This window comes from Anser anser (assembly GCF_964211835.1).
Source record: "Anser anser genome assembly, chromosome: 1".
Classification (NCBI taxonomy): domain Eukaryota; kingdom Metazoa; phylum Chordata; class Aves; order Anseriformes; family Anatidae; genus Anser; species Anser anser.
The window spans coordinates 195,265,448-195,287,149 of record NC_139720.1 but is presented as its reverse complement, the minus strand read 5'-3'; the positions used below and the strand labels follow the sequence as shown (position 1 = coordinate 195,287,149).

At 37.9% G+C, this 21,702-nt stretch overlaps 1 protein-coding gene across 1 annotated transcript in view; it reads left to right on the top strand.

Moving 5' to 3' along the window:
* Nucleotides 1-21,702, top strand: part of CUL5 (cullin 5) — a 33,062-nt gene continuing 11,360 nt past the window's right edge. The window contains exons 1-11 of the mRNA XM_083849910.1: nt 1-382; nt 6,922-7,031; nt 9,348-9,447; nt 10,764-10,940; nt 12,498-12,639; nt 13,764-13,909; nt 13,986-14,066; nt 15,264-15,357; nt 18,096-18,226; nt 18,971-19,078; nt 19,677-19,741. Coding sequence (XP_083706036.1) covers nt 359-382; nt 6,922-7,031; nt 9,348-9,447; nt 10,764-10,940; nt 12,498-12,639; nt 13,764-13,909; nt 13,986-14,066; nt 15,264-15,357; nt 18,096-18,226; nt 18,971-19,078; nt 19,677-19,741 — 1,178 coding nt within the window. The 5' untranslated portion in view covers nt 1-358. The remainder of the gene's footprint in view (nt 383-6,921; nt 7,032-9,347; nt 9,448-10,763; nt 10,941-12,497; nt 12,640-13,763; nt 13,910-13,985; nt 14,067-15,263; nt 15,358-18,095; nt 18,227-18,970; nt 19,079-19,676; nt 19,742-21,702) is intronic.

The following is a 21,702-nucleotide window of genomic DNA, read 5'->3' as shown; positions in this document are numbered from 1 at the left end:
TGGCGGCGGGGCCGGCTCGGCGGCGCCGCATCATGTGGGCCGGCCCCTTCCATGGAGCCGGGGCTGCCGCCGAGCGCCTCCTGGGCGGACGCCGCCATGAGGCTCTGAGGGGCGGCTGCGTGCCGAGGAGCCAGCCGGTCGCCCCGCCGAGCGCCCGGAGCCCGCTGCCGGCATCTCCCCCGGGAAGGGGAGCCCGGAGCTGCAGCCGCTGCTCCTGCTGCCGCCGCCGCGGGGCCGGGCGGGCGGGCGGGCGGCCCGCGGCCATGTAAAGCGGCAGCGGCCGGGGAGGGGGGGAGCCGAGCAGAGCCCGGGGAGAGGAGCAGCAGCTTCGGCAGCCGCCGCCGGCCGGGGAGGGATCATGGCGACGTCTAATCTCCTAAAGGTGAGAGCGGGGCCCCGGCCGGGCCCTGCGGGAGGGGGCCCCGGCGGCTGGGCCTGCGGGCGGGGGGCCGGGGCAGGCCCCGGGCTCGGAGCTCCACGGGGCGGCGGCGGCGGCGGCCCCGGCTTCGGGCGAAGGGCGCCGGGCCGGTGGGCTCCTGCTGCCGCTGCCCTCCTGCCGGTGGCCACCGCTCGCCCTTCCCCGCTGGGGTCTCCTGACACCGACGGGGGCGCGGGGTCGGCCCCTTTGTTCGTTTCGGGGAGCCCGGGCGTGCGGAGGGCGAGCTGAACAAAAGAGTTGGGAAAGGCCTTTCGCGGGGAGCAGGTGGCCTCGGTTGGGTTGCCACTGCTTTCTGTGTTTTTTTTTTTATTTATTATTATTATTATTTTCTAACCGTGTTTTTCCGCAAAGGAAAACTCCTCGAGGCCTCCCGGTTACGTTAAACAGCTTGGCTTTTGGAGTCAGACGTTTCCCAGCGCTTCCCCGGCGTTTGATGACAGATGTCAGTCACCCCAAACTGCCGCAAGTTTTAACACAAGTTTTCGCCGTCACAGGCCGGTGTCGGAGCCCGGGACTGCCTGTCCTGATCTTTGCGGCACGCGTGTGGAGAGGAGCGTGTGTGGCCTCAGAGGCCATGCCAGCACGCAGAGCGCGGGCCTACCTCAAACAACTGCTCCTGGAGCCGCCAGCAAGCGCTTCGGGAACGTCAGGCTACTTGGGGTGGAAGGCCCCAAAGAGGCTACTTCTATCAGTTAGCGGTTTAAAATATACATAAATATAAAGTACATGCGTTCAGCACTGTGTACGATACTTAAATACCGTTCTGAAGAAGTGCTGCTCGCATTTAAGCAACCTGACCTATTTTGGATGTATAGGTTTGCCCTGAAAGTGCTGGTTGTACCACTCTGAGATGCTCAGTGAGAAAATGAGAAATAATTGATAGCCTTCTTTCTGCCTGGTATCCAAAATAAAAAGGTTTAACTGCCTGAAAATACATATAAAATAATAATAACATTATTGAAATTTAAGTGTACCTAAAATGAATTATCATTAATTCCTTTCTTTTTGCCTAAGTGGGTAGCTAGATTTTAAAGGAAATAAGGCTGAAATAAAAACATGAAATTACAGAATTCAAGACTGCTGGAGGAAAAACTTCATGTTTCACCCAAAGGCATAATGTGATTTTTGTGGAAGAGGATGATTTTAGAGTGAACAAACTCAGTTTGTCTACTAGTTATTGTTTTAGTCCTTCACTTTGCAGTGCATCTAAGGATCTCTGGAAAGACTGCTGTGTGCTCTGACAAGACCTGGTTGTATAGCCCATAGCAGACAGAAGAAACAGGCCTGTGAGATTTGTCAGCATTCCACTTCAGCTGTTTTGAAAGAAAAATAGGTGTACAGTAAGTGAAAATAGTCAAAGGCCTTGATTTTGTGAGATGACTCTGGTCTGAAGCCTCTTTGTTGGCTTTGTGATGTCTTTGCAATCGGCTTTTAAACCATGTGCGTTTTAAATTGACAAAAAGATGTATGTATGCACAGTGTGTTTCAGGAAAAAATGCTACATAGGTATTTAGAGCAGGCCTTTTTGACACCGTGGGGGTTTTTAAAGCAATATATGTTAGTTTCCTAAAGACAATAATCTATGAGCCCTATGTTACAAAAGGGAATATTATTCAGTGGTTTGACTTCATTTATAATGACACACTAAACCAGTAGGAGAATTGGAGCTAGATAAGGTCTTCTGTTCCCCGGTTCTGATGCTCAGAGTGCTCTCGGAGAAGCAAGCTGTCTGTCCTAGGTTATTGTTGATTGGCAGTGCCTTGTACTGATTGAGGTTTGGAGATGTACTTCTGCTTTCATGCTCAGGGCAAAAGAGCAATGTCCCCTGTACGGTAAAAATCCTTGAGTAAGAAGGGAAAGGTGTTAAAATATCTATTTTTTTTCTGTATTTTTTTCCCCCAAAAGCCCATGTAATCAAATCCAAGTCAGGTTTAAGTGGGTCTTGTTTTTGCTAGGATAAACAGGAACAAAGAGTTTTCTCTGGTTTTCCCCCATCGTCTCTTGACATTCTACACAGCTTAGAAAATGAAGTGAAATACTTGTGTCTTACGCTACTAATGAATCCTAGCAGAATCAAAATGTGACTACGTCTCATCACTTTACAGGGCATCATTGAAACTTCACTAATCCAGTTTTCATAAATGCGCAATGTAAACAATTTTTTAGTGAGAAGCATATTCTGAAAGAGCCTTCTTCAAATGCAGAATTAGAATGACCAGTCATGCCTTGAATCCTGATGCGACACAGGGAATTGTAACGTGACCAAACTAGCAAAACACTCAGTAAGACCTAAGCATTGCCTGGTAAGCTAGTTTGTACCCAACCTGTAGCAGCGTTGAGGTTTTTTTTTTTTATTTTGCAGTTGGCTGATGAGTACCATGGAAGTCTGGTCTCTTAAACTACGTGTGAGGCTGGTACTTTCAGAACGGGGTACTTTGATTCAGGGAACATGTTGGATTTGTAACCCGTTCGCTTTGTTGGTTGCAAGATACTCTAAGCCAGTTCTCTCCTGACATGAAGGTACATGAGATTTTCTGCAGCTCCTGGAATAGAAAGCAGCTCAGTTTATCATGGCACAAAGAAAACCTGAAGCTGTGTCCATGCTAGCAGGTCTTGACGCTTTTGTAGAGCTTACTGGAGCTGTTGGAGGTGGCAGCAAGTGCAAGACTCCATGCTCGCAGGATGAATTGCAGTTTGGGCCTGGTATTAGGAGGGAAGTAGCAAGGGAAGTAGCAGATACCCTGTGGATTTAAGTGAAACAAGAACCATGATTTACCCTTCCATTTGTTTCAACTATATATTTGGATCTTATGCCTCTGTCACTTAAAACTGGTAACATCTGAAATTTTTAAATTCTTCAGCTTAAAGTAAATATTTCCAGATTTGTGTTTTAAGTTCATCTGTGTCTTCCTGCTTATTTCTAATTAGAGTATCTTTAAGAAGCTCATGAATGTTGCACATTGGTTAGTTACATAGCTGAACTTTCCCTGTGGCTATTTTTCTGCTTTGTGTAGCTACTTCACTACTACCATTATACTGATTTTTAGAGCTAGCAGGGAGAGAGATCAATCAGGTTGTGAATCTTCATGCTTATTGCAGTCTAGGAGCTCGTATATCCTACTTCATACCTCTGTGAACTAGCCTTAATACGTGCATTGTCTGAAAACAGTTCAGTAGTAAAAGCAAAGATGTTATTGAAATGTGCTTTATAATAGAGGCTGTTGCTTTTTCACAGTGTTGTTTCAAGCATCTGACAGATCAGGACTGCAGTTGTGTGCACCTAAAACGTCGAGAGTACCACAGTAAAGAGCGCTGCTGAATGGCCAAGTGAACGCTTCAAAGTACAGAGGGGCAACAGCAGGGAGGTCTGGGAGCAGAGCCTCGGTCCTCTGATTTCTAGTCTAGCTCCCATTGAATTCCACATTTATTTAGGCTTTTGTATCATATTCTGTGCCTGCTTCTGCTGTGCTGCTCTGAAACTTGCTTGTCGTTATGGAGAAGAATTTCATGTTATGTGGTAGTACCCAAATCAGGAAGACTGTTAGTGGAACAATTCATATTGCATTCTTTTACTACTTCTACATAATATCCACCAACATCGGCTGGGAGGTTTTCTATGTGATAGTGTAAAATAGTGTGTTTAGGTGTTTGTTCATAGAAGAAAGGAGAGCTCTAGCATATATTTCAATATAATAGCAAAGCTGTGTGCATTTCAAGTGAAGTTTAGTGTTAAAATGGAACTTTAAATCTCTGAGCACATTTAGTAAAGTGACTTTTGAAACAGAGTATTTCATAAGCGGAGTTATTTTCCAAAGTGTTAAATTTTAAACTCCTAGGATGGTTACTTAGCCAGGGTATGGCCATCAATCCTAATCCACGTTGTCAGAGGAGACGTGGTAAGTGCAGTAACCCTAGTCGAAGGTGTGACTTACCTTCCTGCTTGCCTTCCCTTCTAGCTGTGCTTTGAGGAAATGAGCTGAGAAAGAAAAATTCTCCAGGAAATACCAGTCAGAAGTCACCGGGGTGCGCAGGTGCTTGAGGAAGTGACAACAGGTCCTTCGTTTTGTCCGGGTCACTGGTGGCTATGTGACTTCGGTAACAACGAAGAATTACCACCGTTTGACCTCTTCTACTGTAAAATTGTTTTTGAATTGTTCTTATGCACTAAGAGGGGTAGGGTTATTGAATGTGACCGATGCACAGTACACTGTGTTGTGCGCCCTTTCGTGTTGTAACTTCAGTACAAGAGCATAAGATGAGCGGTCACAAAAGCGTGAATCTATCTGCGAAATGTTGAGCTGTTAATCGAGATTAAAGAGTAGTTTAGCTGAGTGGGATTTTTAATCCCAGTTATCACGTTCCCTCATCAGCTTGATTTAGGAAGAAAGGAGGAAGTGTAAAAAAAAGTCTTATGTATAGGAAACAAAGTTCTAAATTTCCTTTGTTGTGTTTTCTGCCAAGCTTTATTTAGGGAATTCTTTTTAATTAGGTGCATGTTTGTTGCAACTGGGCGTGTGGTTTTTACAACTGAAGTGGAGTTTGTGTGCTTCTTGGCGTGTACCGGGAAATCACGATGTCAATTGCATGAACACTACTGCTTGCAAATACTATTTTACTTCCTCTGTGTTTTACAGTGAAACAAGTCTTACTCACAAAGATAGAGCATTCATTTTAATTAATTTATTTTTTTTAATCTTCATCTGCGTTCAGCAAAGGGCTGAATTGCAGAACAGGCTTCTCACCTTTACCAGAAAACTTAGGGGATCTACTCTGAAGTTTCACTCCAAAGGAAAACTTTTAAGGACGTTGGTTTTACTTATCTTATAAAGTCTTTTCTGGAACTTCTCTAACTCCTCAGCAGCTAGTCTTTCAAGTTCATTATCCTGCAAAGAGGGACTGGGAACAGAAAGAAATGTCTGCAAGTAGAGGCTAATCATTTTCACAGGAATAGAAAAGATGTGAGAAAGTCATCAAAGTTTGGAAAGTAATTGTAATGCCAGGCCTACTTGGGGGAAGAATGTCTTTGAGGATTTTCAAAGATGTGGCATTCAAATTATTATTATTATTTTACAGGGGAAGATAACAAGCAAAAGTCCCTTTCTCTGAATTTGACAAGCAATTTGAAATATTTTCTTACATGATGAAAACATTCTGAACTTCCTTGGACAGGGGCTGCTTCCATGAGACCCATACTCAGTGCCTGCCACAATGATCTGATAATGCTGTGAGGTCTCCTGGTGCTGTTGCTATAAAAATAGTTCCTGCGATGCCTGTTGCATCTTTATAACTTAAAGCTGAGACGTAAGAGCAGCAGGGGATACAGGTTCCAAACTGTGCTTATTCTGAGTATTAAATAACAAATGTATTTGTAAATTTCCATGTACAAGTTAATCAGAAGAAGATGGTTTAGAGAACATGGCATGCTGCTCGTGCTTATTTATCTGAAGAGATGCTAGTGGCAGAACAGTGCACTTGTCAGAATTTCAAGTAGTTAGGCTGTATTGTTTGCTGTATTTGAAGTGAATTGTGTCAAATTTACATTACTAGCCAAGACAATGAGCTGTTCAAAAGTAGACGGTGTATTGGAACATAATGCTGGAGGTAACCAATAGTCGTTCTGCCACAACTTCCGTTCAACTGTTTCTTTAATTGCAGGTTTTTCTTTTTAAAATGTGGAGCTGTAAGCAAATAGGATTACAACAGTAAAAGATGTTTCTCTCTTAAAGCGGTTTGGTTTTGTTTTGTTTAATAATGGAAGTCACCTAATCAGAAAAATATGGGAGCACTTGATTTGTTTAACTTTCCTCTTAATTTGTACAGTGAGTTTGAAAAAAATCACCTTGGATTAGATTTTTTGGAATAGTGTGAATCCTTCTTAACTGCACCAACTGTAACCTTGGCTGCTGAGGTGCTGATGGCCAGTTAGCCCACAGGAAGGGAGTCTGATACAACAGCTCCTGTGTTACTCTGCTTCCTTCCTCTCTTTGCTGCTCATGTCAAGCACACGTGGAGCTAAAGGTACATGGCAGCATCCACAGGTGTTAACCGGGTTCCTAGCTGCCGTTTTGGTCATGGTAACTTATTCAGAAAAGGTTTGCAGCCCTGCCTCCTGTCTTTTGCTGTGTGTATCTTGGCTGGAGCAGTTCAGCTGACGGAGTATCATTCGTGTTGTCTGTGTATAACTCCATTAACAGGTGGAGAACATTTGCTGGAACCTGTTGCGCTGTACTAATGCAGTGAATGAAGGAAGAAGTTGGCTAGCTGATTCTCTAAGAAACAAGTAATAGCTTTGTCACTTTTTCGAATAATACTTTTTGTGAAAAGCTTGATTCGGCTATGGTGGTGTTGCTCAAATGCTGGGTAATATGAGACACCTCTGAGAAGAAGGTGTTTTTATGTTATCCACAGAAACTGCAATCCTTAAAGATCACTCTAAATAATAAGCGATTTTATTAACAATACATTTTTTTTGTTCCTTTTAGAATAAAGGTTCACTTCAGTTTGAAGACAAATGGGATTTCATGCGCCCTATCGTTCTGAAACTTCTTCGTCAGGAGTCTGTCACAAAACAGCAATGGTTTGATCTGTTTTCGTAAGTAATTTTTTGGCATCTTGTGTCCTCCTGTGTAATAGAAATACTGTTATGGTACTACTTATCCTACTAGTTTGTTAAGTTTCACCAAGTGTGCCTACTTCACAGTAAATGTGCAAAAGTAGTGTTTTACTGGGATTCAGGTCTTTGCAAATAAAGTGGAGAAAGTGCAGAGCTTTGACTTCATCTGATCATAGTGAACAAGTTTTCTACCTGCCCACAAAGCTTTTGTTAGAGACACAATGTTGATTACTACTTTGGCAGTAATTTCATTTAAAGGCAGTTTGAATGTTAGATTTTTCTGATTTAAATGGTTTTCTTCTCAAGTAACTTAAGAATGCTAGTGAAGTAAAAGGGTAATGCATATTAACTGGTATAAGTTGAATAATTGCATACCTTAAGAATAATACATATAACATTTTTCAGACATTGTTTGCATTATTGTACCTTCTAAAAACCTAAGAGGTAGAGATCCCTCTCTCAGGATAAAAACACTGCTGTTTTCCTCCTTCCAAAAAGCCTGAAGTTACTTCCTGTTAGGTGCTGATTTTTTTCCTTAAAATACATTATGTCACCTTTGTCAACATAATATGGAAGTAAGTTACAACATACGTATCAAAAGTTGACCTAAAATCATCTTTGTCTCAACGTGGAGTTTTCTCTCAAATACAGTTGCAGCTTAAATCAGCAGTTTCTTCCTCTGCTTTTTAAAATCACTCACAAAAGTTTAATGTGAAATGCAGTCTTGTTGCTCTTTTTGAATCACAGTGCAGTAATTCTCTTTAGAGCCATCTGATTGCACCTGTCACACTTTTCTGCCAACCAAACAGAAAGGTAGTTTATCATGTAATGAATTTTAATATCTTATGATATCACTGCCATAGTAGTTGCCAGAAATGTGGTGTAGTTAAGTTACAAATTCAGTCCTGAGTCATTGCTGTCATTTTTTTTAATAACTAGTTCAATAATTCTGCATTGGTATTGAAATTTTCCAAATATTATTTTGCTCATAGCTCAATTGTTGAACTGAATTTAAGTACCTTTAAATTAAGTATATCAAGGGAAAGTATCCCACTCTCCTAAGTTTCTGTTTTTGGACAGCACTTTTTGTTGAACTTTTTAATAAAAATTTGAAAGCTGTAGGGGTCTTCTACCTGCTCTTTGTGTATTATCTTCCAATATTTCTTTTTAACTTCTGTCAGGAAATGGTGCCATTCTGAATACAGTAACATCTTTTCTGCTTGTGAAACTTACATAAGCCTCCTAAGTTAGCTAGATCTCTGTAAATCCTTGGCCAGCACCTTTGTTCTGTGTAAAAGGAACTTTTTGTCTTGCAGGTTCCGTCTTTTCAGTTAAACTAAAAAAGTTGCTTTTGTATTGAAATAACTGTATTGAATTAATAGGAACAAAGCCATACCTGTAGATACTGTAGTTGCTTTCCTGCAAAGACTTGGCCTTATTATTGAAAGGAGGAAGAAAAAAACAGGGGAAGGTGATGAGGCAAGAAAGAACCCAACAACCTTGGTAGGCTACACTAAATATGATGTTACATTTAGGAGTGTGACTTCCTTTGTTTAGTCTTTAACATGGAAAGGAAATAGGAGTTAAGTTACACTTGCTGGACTGTCACCTGAGAAACTCAGGAATTTATTTGAATATTGATTAAAACTCATTAATATAATTTTGCTTTGTGTTGCTATTTGGTAGCTTTTCTGCAGTAGAGCTGCACTTCAAAGTGCTCCCACCATTGTGAAATGTTTAAGTGATCTTATTAAACTATTTAAAGCTTTTTAAATTACCTGATGCCTGGACCTCAGGTTTCTCACGTGGAAAGCTGGTTTCCTTTGTAGCAGAAGGATGTTGTAGTGCTTGGATTGTGAAAGTTTGAGTGAAGGCTGCATCTTAGAGTATTTCAGAGTAACACAGGCTGAGTTGCAGTACTTCTGCTGGCAAGTGATTTCCATCATTGTCAAAGAAAAGCTTTAAAAAATTGTCCATAATGCAATAAGGATTACGGAATAGGTGATGAAGACAAACTTGACTTCTGCATATTCTTTAAATCTCCTTCTTGACCATAATATTTTCCTAGCCAGGTTGCTGTTATTGCTTCCCATACTTCCTTAAAGTTTTGGTCCCTTCTCCAAATGTATTTTCTTGCATGTGTCACTGTGATCTACCCACATATTGTTGGACAGTGATAACTAATGTATGTATTATTTTCTTAGAAGTACTTAAATTATGGCTGTTTCAGCCTCATATATTACAGGATTAAACTTCGAGTAGTTGCTACTAAAATACAAATAAATTGTTTTCTAGAGATGTACATGCCGTTTGCTTGTGGGATGACAAAGGTCCAGCAAAAATCCATCAGGCTCTGAAGGAAGACATCCTTGATTTTATTAAACAAGCACAAGCAGTAAGTTATTAACGTTTCATAACTGCTATTCGTATTATTAGAAAAAAATAACCAAACGGTTCTGACTTACTTTGGATTGAAATGCATTGCTTTTTTGTTTGAAATGTTGATATTCTAGAGATCGTAATTACCCTGTGAACTTCTATTGACAAACAGAAGACTTAGCCTTGAGCATTTGCTTTGTCTCATTGTTTTCTCACAGTTCTTGAAACTGGGGTAAGCAATGACTTTATTCTTTTAAGCATTATTTTTGTTTACCCAACGGTGCTTATGGAGTATTCTTCCTCTTGAAAATTTCTTGAGGCAAAGTTTTCTATAAGAAATTACTGTCTGGGAAGTACTTTTTGTCTAACTTCAGTGCTTTGCTGACATTCATTAATGGTTTTTTAAATGTCATATATATGGCATATTAGAAACATCTGTTCTGTTGGCTCAGCAAGATGCACTGTCCAGTTTTATGGACTCTCTGCAAATAGTCATCAATAGATTCAAAAGGCAACTTTTGTTTTTAAAAATGCATAATAAAAGATATTCCATGTAATAAGGGATTTGAAAGTGATCTCTTGTGAGATTCAAAAAATAAATGAATAAAATTCCATGACAAAGATTTGTAAAGGAGAAAATGAATCTTTAAAGCCTTTCTCTAGTGAAGAGATTTACAGTGCTATGGCTTTGTTGAAAGGAAGATATGGTTCTTGTATAGGCCTTTATATAAGCAGGCATATACATGTTGATTTTTATTTACTTTAAAGTTCCATCATGCATACATGCATAAATGCTGTGCTGAACCTGGGCCCTCAGTATGGTCTGTGTTGCCTGCTGGTTTAGGGACAGCTTTTTAGGCATTATGATAGTGGTTGTAGTTCTCAAGCATTGCTAAAATATACTTGTTACCTTTTATTTGGCCCAGATAGGTAGTTAAGTAGATGCATTAAATTAAATTTTCCCACTGTATATAATGTAATAATCCTTACAGGCTTGTACTTTTTTTTTTTTTGGTATAGTTGTACCAGTGCAAGCATCTAAGACCAAAGACTTTAAGCTTCTTGACTTGCAGATGGCTTAAAAAAATATTCAGTTGGAAACATGTTAACAACTTCTTTGCTGGTAGCTTTCCTTTCCATTTAGGAAAGGTCTACATGCCACAGGTTGATGACCACTGCTCTAAACTAAATGGCGCTTAAATATGTAGACATTCTTATTCTGCTATATGTGTATATTTGTATTTTATGTGGGAAAATAGTATAAGCAAAGTTAATCAGTTTTTATGCAGAAATTTGTTTATAAATTACCTCCTCTTCTTCCCCCTCCTCCAGAGAGTGCTGAGCCATCAAGATGATACAGCTTTACTAAAAGCATATATAGTGGAGTGGCGCAAGTTCTTCACCCAGTGTGATATTTTGCCCAAGCCATTTTGTCAATTAGAGATTACTTTAATGGGCAAGCAGGGCAGCAACAAGAAGTCGAATGTAGAAGACAGTATTGTTCGAAAGGTAAGTGAGAGGTATTAAAGGGTTTTGTTGCACACTATTCTGCTTATAGTAATAGTACAGAAGATATTGTGTGTCTAAAGATGAAATTGCACCAACCATATAATACGATATATCATTTTGCTTCAATGCGAGGGTCAGAACAACCTGCAACTTGCTATTTTTTTCTCTGCATGGCAATTTCAGTTTCTTTCTCCAGTTTTGCTTTGGCTATTAGCAGTTTCGTTTCTTTTTTTGTTTTGTTTATTTGGGTGGTTGTTTGGTTTTTATTTACTTAAAAAATACTATAACTTCAATGCTAGTGGAAAGGCAATTATAAACTCACCTACTCTGAAAACTTTTCCTCCGCCTGGGAAGCTCTTCATATAATCACCCAAAATGATCTTTTTATTTTCCTCAAATACCTGCATTAAATTATTCTCTGTCTACAATATCTAAAAGCAGTTTGACCATGACAAAGCTGTGATGTGTTTCTGAGATTGGTTGACATTCCCTCTGTTTTCTTCTCCATTTGTACTCATTTCAGCTCTTGTAAACCCATTCTGTAATTGTACAGAGCAGCCGTAATGTGCATACTGACAATGTTAAAATTGTCAAAAAGTAATAGAGGCAGCATAATCAAATAAGTGTTTGCTTTAAAGAACATTGCAATGTTTTGAACAATTCCCTTCCAATACATATGACTTTAACATTAGAAGTGGAAATTTAGCTAAAATTGACAAACAGTTGTGGAGAAACTTAGAATAAAGAAAGGTAAAATGAACTCTCAAAAGGATATCTGGCTTTTGTTGGGTGCTTGCTGTGTTAAAATCTACACCGTACAAAGCAAGAATGAAAGACTATGCAGTCTTACCGCTTACTTTGCCGTATTGCTGTGTCATCTTTTCCTAAGCTTGTTTTTTGTAAGTTTGTTCACAATCATGAGTCAGAGTTTGAACTGGTACGTTTTACAATTCCAGCTGCTTTCCACTTCCAGTATAGACTGATAACTGGCATGCTTAGGGTGCATTCGTGGTAGTTACTGCCATGTTTGAAGGTAAATGGTGATACATGATGAATATGCTTTGCTCTGCGTATTGAAATTTCGTGTTAGAGAAATGCAACCCAAAACCATCTTATTTATTTATTTATTTACATAACTTTTGTGTTATTTGAGTTTTAGTTTTTGCTTAAGATTGAGCCTGCCAAATGATGAACTGTTTGTCTCAAAAGTACCCCCTGGCACTACAACTCCTGACACATTCTATTGCTGGAAATGGTACTTGGCTAATTAATGAAAACTGTAGAAGGAATACAGAAACAATACAGAATGGTAGAAGTAATAGCTGAATCAAATGATCTTTGCTTCCCTGGTTGTCCCATTTCATAAAGTAAGCTTAAAATATAAACTGCATATAACCTCTATAACAAGCCAAGAGCAAGTTCTAAAGTAGGTATATATCCTGCAAACTAGATCATAATTTGCTTGATTTCTGTTTCTGCTCTCTTGTATTTCTTTTGTACGAACTTAGGTCTGCGTATACCTTTCTGACAGGATTTTTTTTTCTTCCTAATATGCAGCTCATGCTAGATACGTGGAATGAATCCATATTTTCAAATATAAAAAATAGACTTCAGGACAGTGCAATGAAGCTAGTTCATGCTGAAAGACTAGGAGAAGCTTTTGACTCTCAACTTGTAATTGGAGTTCGAGAATCATATGGTATGTCTCGCACAAGCTGATCTCTCTTGCCTCCTTACCTAAGGAAATGAATTTTCATCATAGAAGTTGACAGATCTGTTGGTAATTTTGGAATGATTATCTCATTTTGTACTGAAGATGTTGTTATGTGATACCAGCTAAATTCTGTTCAAAGTATCTATAACTTCTAAGTGATTTTGCTATGCATTGGTTTCTGCAAAATCGGTATTTTCAAAGAGCAAACGTTTTGATCTTTTAAGCTTGCAGAAATAACCTCAAGTCTGTGCTATTTTCCATACCATTTGTGATTTTTCTGACAGTTTGAAAAAGAAATACTAAGCAGGCTGCATCTAAGACTCCCAGTTTTTCTCTTGTTTGCGAAATGTAGATTGGTATATCAGAAACTTTTATGACATTTCACCATTGTCTGCATTTTTTTTTCAAAGCTCTGCAGCCTGTTGAAGTAAACATGCGACTAATTCTCTCTCAGATGACTTTCTAGATGTTCTAACTATTTAGAATTCTAAATGTATAGGTGTTCTAAATTCTAAATGTTTTAAAGCCTGTTCCATTTAAGGGCTTGTTTTATTTTATTTATTTATTTATTTCCATAACAGTTGAGAGGAAGGTGGAAACTTTTTTTGCTCAAGGTGCTGGTTAGGAGTAACCCTGCTGTCTCCACATCTAATTTTTCTAAAATAGGAAAAAATCCTAATACAGAAAAAAATGTCAAAAATAAAGACCTGAAGACTCTTAAGAACATTGTCTAAGAAAAGCTGTTTGCTCAATGAGGTAGAGAAGTCTTTGCTTCATTGGGCATTATTCTGAGCTTTGGTTTGTTTGTTTGGTTGTTTTTTTTTTAACTTTTCAGTTTTGCAACTGTATGTGTATTTTTCTGGTTACAATCTTAGAATGTCTGAAACGATGGAGATAAGTATACACTGTTCTCTAATTCTGTACAGGTAATCTAAATCTTCTTGGAACAAAGACTGAGCAGTTGATTACCTTGGACTCAATGTGCATTTGCAGGATATTTCAAATTGTTCAATGGCATCTTGAACTACAAAACTTATTTTAATGAGAGGATTTGCTTATTATTGTCCACATAAATTTCCAAGAATTAAGTTTTGACTTTCTCTTTGCAGTTAACCTTTGTTCTAATCCTGAAGATAAACTTCAGATTTATCGGGATAACTTTGAAAAGGCGTATTTGGATTCAACAGAGAGATTTTATAGAACACAGGCTCCTTCTTATTTACAACAAAACGGTGTACAGAATTATATGAAATATGTAAGTAAAAGTTCTGTTGTAAATTTGTTCTGGAAATGTTAGTGCTTAAAATGATTGCTGTTCTGCTTTGGCACAGGCAGATGCTAAACTCAAGGAAGAAGAGAAAAGAGCACTACGATATTTAGAAACAAGGCGTGAATGTAACTCTGTGGAAGCAGTAAGTATAGCGTAGAAAAATCACTGTATTTTATTTTTATATATAGTTATTACATGTGAGTTGATTTTTTGCATGTGTGTTTGTGCTACTTGGTAGCAATAAATTGTTATGAAACTGTTGATCTTACTTTTTTTAATCATCTGTTACGTTTTTTCCTTCCAAAAACCTATGTTACTTTCTAATCTGGCAATTTACAATTTCTACAGATATCTTAGTAGTAAATCTAGATTAAAGTTCAGATGGAAGGGCAGATTTTCATTCAAGTTGATTTTTATTCTTTCATTTTGAGTCAGTTTTTTTCCCCATATGCTTAACAGTGGATGAGGATGTTTGAAAACAAGTACACCGATGTAGTAGGTGAACAGTTTCTCAGTGCTCATTTAGAGCACCTGAAAGCGTTACTGTTCATTGCAATCAGAAGGAAAAATGAAAGTTTCGTTAAATCTGTTCTAGATTTCCTCTTAGGCTGAAATACGGCCATTTAGTATGTTCCTGTCCTGCTCTCTTTCCCCCCAGCTGGGCAATATTTTACACAGTTCAGACTCAGGAGAAAGATCTAACTGCAGTGAATAGCTCATAATTGTCTATGTTGGAATCGGTTCAGGAAATAGGTTATTTTAAATAAGTACCCTTTAAATCTGAATTTACTGCAGTTGATCAAAATTTATTTTATGTCTCGTGTTAAGTTGTAAATCATTCAATTTGCATAGCTATAAATTGTAACCTGTATGAAGAGGCTGACAAAAGAGAAATGGTCCGGACGTGTGCAAACAGTTTCTGTGCTAGATCTGGCTGTAGTGTCTTGTTTAAGCCAACCAGGCTGGTCCAAATAGGGTATGCTGGAATGAGAACTATTCTTAGCTCTTGGATGTATACTTGGAAACTAAGTAGGGTAGTTGGTGTTCCAGAAGTCATGGCTCCCTTGAGAGGAAAAAGGTGGTAGAAATGTTAAGCTGGTTCCTGGTTTGGAAGAGGGTTTACCACATTTACTAACCTACACGTTTTAAGGAGATACGGTTTCATGTATAGATTTTTCTTCAAACTACACTTATTTCTGTGAATCAGTTTTTATTTTATTAATTATTTTATACAGTATACATGTTGAGAACAGATTTTGTGTCACAACAAACTTGAGACAGCTCAGACTTTTGAGTTCAGGTGGCTAAATGAGCTAATTCTGTGTTTAATACGTTTCAGCTAATGGAGTGCTGCGTCAATGCCCTGGTGACATCTTTTAAAGAGACTATTTTAGCTGAATGCCAAGGCATGATCAAACGAAATGAAACAGAAAGTAAGTGAAGCTTCAAGAACAGTGCAGGATGAACTCAGCGTCGGCTGTATAAAAATAGATTTGTTGGCAGATTTATCAAATCACTGCTTTTAATAGATAGTGGCAGTGTTTTGTAGATAAAATGTTACTGCATGTATGTAACTTTATCCCACAAAATTATCGTTATTGGTTAGTATTTTTTAATATCACTTCTGTATGTACAGTACCCTGACTTGAATGACTGAATAGCTCTCATATTACTTGAATGAAAGGAATATTTTATTATTCTTTTTATTTATTTAGCATTTCTTATTGTTTTCCTTATTTTTCTTACAGCTTATTTTCCTCATGTTAAATTTACTGTGATAAATTTTCCATGTGTGTCATTTTTTGAGCAGTTCATACTGTCGTGTTGTTTCTTCTCTGGCTGCTTCCCCCCCCCCAAAAAAAAAGTGAAACGTCTCTTAAAATATCTCTTATTGCTCATCATCTGGTTCTTAGTGCAGAACCAATAGGTCCATGAACCAAATGTCTGCCAATTGTTCATTTGGTTTGATAACCAGTATGTGACTGAAAAGTTACTGAAAGTTAGCTCTGTATGCCTTTTTGAAGTTTTCAAAAGGCTCTTCTGCTGCCAGAAATTGTGAGGTTAATGTTCAGAAGTTGTGTGTTGGTCCTGTATGATAAACCAAACTAGGTAAGTCATTAAAAAGTCATAAATCAAGTTGAAATCACAGGGTGATTACTTTTTTTGAAGGCTCAGTATCCTGCAGACAGTGATTATTTATTAATATTTATATGAGTTTTTCACTTCTATGCAAATCCAGTGAAAACTGGATTTTATAAGTTAAAATAGTGTAGGAAATACTTCTAAAGCTAGAAATATTTGCCCTCAAAACTATGTTATAGTGATCTGTTTGCGTAGCAGCACGATTTCTGGCAGTAGTCCAAAGCTAAATCTAGAAAGCCACCAAACTTATACGAGTATAGGTTACAGCCTCTGGGAGAATACAGGAGGCTTATTTAAATGAAGAGATTCAGAAGATTTCATCTATAGCACCCAAAGCATCTTTCTTTAGAAACTTGGTGAAGTATTCACACCGTCCTCTGTTCCCTTGCGGCTGCCTCTGCCCCATGATATTGCTGGGTTGCAAAATACTTTTGTTTTTATTTGGTATACAAGAACTCAAGCATCTCTTTCAAATCTTTTCTTTCCTGGACCTATGTTACACTGTTTAAAATGCTTTAGTGAAGGATGCAGGTGCAGATGATTAAAGATTTAAAGACTGGAGCTATACATAGAAATATATACATCTGACAGTATCCTCTGCTGTACTTCACTTACACATGTGTCTCTCTGACATTAATTGCCCCAACAACTTCATTTTTTTTCTTATTGAACAGCATCTGACATAAAAGGGCTGGTTTTTTTTATGCTATGAGCTGTGCACTACTGTAAAATACTCAGTTACATTAAGTATTTAATATTTACGTGCCCTGCAAGGGAAGGAAGGCAAAATGTTTTCCACCCAAAAACTACCAAAGATGTCATGACTTGCAAACACTCTTCAGAATCAGCTTCGTGAATTCTTGTTTACTTATAGCACTGGGGAGGGAGGCCTAAATTTCGTTCTGGAAATACTTCATAACATAAATAAAAAGTAAACTTGTCTTCTATAAATGAAAAATGAAAATAGAACTTGTTTAAATGCCCCCAACAACTACAGTATGGATTTCTTTACCTTTCAGTTGCATTCTGAGAGGCATTTCATTGAAATGTTCATTTCTTCTTTTTTTTTTTTAATTTGGAAATCCATCTTTGAAGACTCTGAAGTATTCCTCAGCCGCTGCTTATTAGGAGAGACCACTGATTTTTATTTTTTATTTTTTTGGGGGGGGGGATTATTATGCCATCACTATCTTGGATGAACAGACATCATACGCTTTAATATCCAGCCCACTTTTTTTTTTTTCACCAAACCTCTGTGGTCTCTCTAAATTGATCTGCTGGTCTTAGCCCAGGTTTCTTTGTGGCCAGCTTTGTGAAGGGATTATTGATGTTTCAATCCTCTTTTCTAGTAATGTTAAAAAATAACTTCACCAGAAGTAGACAAATACAGATTTTGTCTACAGAAGTAGACAAATACAAATATTATTTTTTTTTTAAGTTTTTGAAATGATAACTTTAAGAACTAAATTGTTTGGGGAAAAATAAAAGAAAAAGTGCTATGTACCTTGATCAGTTCCAGTTACTTTAGAATTTGGCATGCTTTTATTTAAAACATTGTAGATGATATTGAAAGATGCATAGAGAGAGCTCTGTTTGGCTTTAATTTTGAAAGAGAAATGTTGAGACCATATGATTTCTTATGCAAACTCTTGTAGGCTTCTGACTGAAAGCCATCCATTTTTGCCAGGGATTTTAAGGCAAGTTATACCGGGAGCCTGGATTTGATCTAAATTGCCATTGACTTCAGGGGGTTTTATTCAAGTTTGTGATCTTAGATGTGTAAGCAAGTATTACATGACAATAGATATTTCTTTTTTGCCTTCAGAAGAATATCCTTGTGGGTTCAGAACAAATACAGTCTTCAAAACATTTTTCTTTCTAAGGGATGAATTGGATTATCTGTTCCTTACATATTCAGTGTCTCACTTGAGATAATCCCAAGCAGCACACTTGTGTTTTGCTTTTGTGGTTTGTTTGTTATTTTAACAGGTCTTTGACTGGTGGCTTTATCAGTATTTGTATCTTTCAGAGTTGCATTTAATGTTTTCACTGATGGATAAAGTTCCAAATGGGATAGAGCCCATGTTGAAAGACTTGGAAGAACATATTGTTAGTGCTGGACTTGCAGATATGGTAGCAGCTGCTGAAACTATTACTACTGTAAGTGTGTTGTTTTAAAATAAATGAGGAAAAAAAAAGTTAAATGCCCTAATTTTAGGATATACAAATGTGAATTGAAATAATTATTGAAGATTTTTTGTTTGAACGTAAATCTTTCACTCTATCAAAATTTGCGATGCCCTTAAAATGTAAGCAATACAGAAATTATTCTCAGTTTGCTTTAAAACATGAATCCAATTTGTAGTAAAGAAAAGCTTATAAACTAAGTGCAGAGGATACTTACATGTTAGGATTTAAAAGGCCTAATCAGTTTTCTGTAAGTCCTAACCCCCTGATGAAATATGAAATTTACTTTGAACCACTGATCTAAGAGTGGTCGTTCAGTGTGGAAACTTAAAAAGCTTTGGTTTTCATCATTCTTTCTGAGCATTTTATCGTCTTTTTCTCTGGGTCTAGGAGGCCTGAGTATTTGCAGCAATTAGGATGTGCCTTTGGTTGGTCCTTGAAAACCTTTTTTTTCATTGGGAAATTATTCTACAATATTTAAAAATTGTATCTGTTCTCTTTATATGTTTTTTTTATATAGGTATTTCTATTCTGAAAACCTGTGAGACTTACATGTTGTAAAACTCCTTTCAGTACAGGGAATAAAAATAAAATGTTCAGTCATAATCACTCAGGCTTGAGGATACTGTGTTATTGCAGATGGGAGAATTATATGTAAGCTCACACTAACTTCTCTGGAGCCTGTTTTTTGTTTGATTTTTGCCTCTTTAACTTTAGGATTCTGAGAAGTACGTAGAGCAATTGCTTACACTATTTAATCGATTTAGTAAGTTGGTTAAAGAAGCTTTTCAAGATGATCCAAGATTTCTTACTGCAAGAGATAAGGTATGTGTTTCTACTGACCACTTGTTTTCAGCTTTTTAAGAATTGTTGAAAATCATATTATGACGTCTCTCAAATCCCTTGCTAAATCTAGAAGTTGCTCTTATTCTGGTAAATATGTGCACTAAAACAGTGACATATAACAATTAAATAGTTTTTAATTTGTAGTGTCATAATGCATTTGTGTTGCATTCATGTATAGCTTTGTAATGCTGTAGATCTGAAGATGATCTTTGTGTAGAGCAAATTAAATTTTAATGCCTGATTCAGCGATATGTTTAGGAATTACCTAAAATTTGTATTGGGGTGTAGTCCCATGATTTCAGATATGCAACCCATTCCATGCAATCCCTTCCTAAGCTGCTGCTTAAGGTAGTGCGTTAACAGAAAAGAGGAAAATGTAAAACATCAATTAAAGGAAAACTGAGTCATAGGATTTGAACTCTCATATCGAAAATCAAATCGGTAAACTTTGAGCTAATAAAAGAATTAGATGAATTTCTTTTTTGCAGTAATTTAAAAAGGGAGATAAAATCTATGATTCATATATTAAAGAGAGAAATTGAGTAACGTGCTAATCATCTCTAATTATTTATTCTAGGCATACAAAGCAGTTGTGAATGATGCTACAATATTTAAACTTGAATTGCCATTGAAGCAAAAGGGGTAAGCCTTATAAACTTTAATGTGAATCAAGGTTTTTAAGTTGTTAAAGACTGAGCTTCTCTTTTTAAATGTCCTTATGAGGTGGTGCTGCATTTAAAAGTGCTTTGTATTCTTTGTGTTACAGAGTTTCAGATTGATTATCAAACTGTTAAGATGCTCTTCACGTGGAGGCAGATCAGTGAATAGCAGTTGATTTAAACTCAGCTTTATTTCTTGTAATTATGGATCTATTGTTTTGTGGTAATGAGTTGTTTCAGTGGTTGAATTTAATGATGCTTTCATGGATTATTTCTTCCAAAAAACTGAGCTACATAACTGCCCAAATTTCAGTGAAAGTCCTGGGGAAAACTGAGGCTGTAATCTTTGAGAACTATGACTGGTTAAGATGTGACCATCCAGCAGCCAGCTGGATGGCCTTCTCTGGTGCCAGCTGGGAGCGGGACTTGTGCGGCTGTTCCTTTTTTGTTTCAGTGCAGGGTTAACCAGGTTAGTTGAAACAACTTTCAGCAGAAGATTAAGCTGACCCATGTGACTCTTCACTCGAGAGGAAAAAGCACGCTTACAGTAGCTACTCTGCAAACTCAGCTCAGAGGAGGTAGAAGTCAGTCAGTTGATGTTAACATTTAACACGTGGTGTGCCACTGGAGTAGGAATCTGTACACATTATGTGTTTGGGCTAGCTTATGTGTAGTTTGTAGTCTGATTTACTGCAGAAACAAAGCTTATGTAGCTGGGCTGCCAGCTTCCCTTTCCATTAACTTCTGAACTAGTTTGTCCAATCGTGTTGAAATTAGGGTGCATTGAAAGGTGAATGAAGGGTGCATATTTCCTATTTCTGTACCTTATATCAAAACAGGAGCACAGTAGATGAAAGAAAGCAGAAGACAGAAAGAGGAAGTGCCTACTTGGGAAAAGCCAGACAACAGGGGACATGGATCCAGATTGTTCTCATGTTAGTTAGTTAGGGCATAGTTTCTTATAGTTTCTAGTTTAGAGACCATTTATTTTAAAAAAACAAAACAAACGAAAAAAAAACACATGAGTTTGAAATTCAGAGGCGCTTTTAATTTATTTGCTAGGACTCTGTTAGAAACTGGGTACATTCTCTTTCTCGGAATACTAACACTGTGCACAAAATAACGTGTGTTCAATGGCAAACTGATCTAAGTTCTCTAAAAGCCATAGATAAAGTAAGTCTGCGTTATCACAAGACAGTTATACCAGTTGAAATGATTCTCTACATTTTTATAGTTATGGGTAAAACCTGTATTTTTCTTAATTCCAGTTTATCACATTACTCTCTTCAGGATAAGTTGCTGTCAATTTAACTTACCTACAAGTTCCTAGTTTATGTTTTTCCTGTGGAAAAGGCATAATTAAACTATATCTGTGAGAATTTATTATTTAACAGCCACCCTTCCCCAACTCACAGCTGCTAGATACCTGTTCTGTATTTGTGTTCACAGCATCACAGAACGGCTGAGGTTGGAAGGGCCCTCTGGAGGTCAGCTGGTCCAAGCCCTGCTCAAGCAGGGACACGTAGAGCAGTATCTTGCCCAGGACCAAGTCTAGATGACCTGGTTCTTACGCTCTTTGCTTTTGGATTAATGGTATGCCTGGACGGGGATTAGCCTTGCTGTTTTTGTTAGTGGAGGAACACCTTTACAAAGGACTGGATTCCTGCTTTGCATACTTTGCACAGATGTAGGCAAGATAGAGGAGTTTATGTCTCTGCTAATGTTTAAATTTCCCATGGGAATATGCAAATCAATACCACATTAAAACTGCTTTTCAATCCTAAAAATAAACCTGCCTAGCAATCTCTTAAAGACCACCATGATGGCAATGGTCTTCTGTCCAGTATTCTTCCTTGCAAGCTCCTTCGAGTTGCCCACATACACAGTATGTTTTAATTAAATTAAATTTAATCCTGCCTAATCTGTGCCATTAAGTTCAGTTTA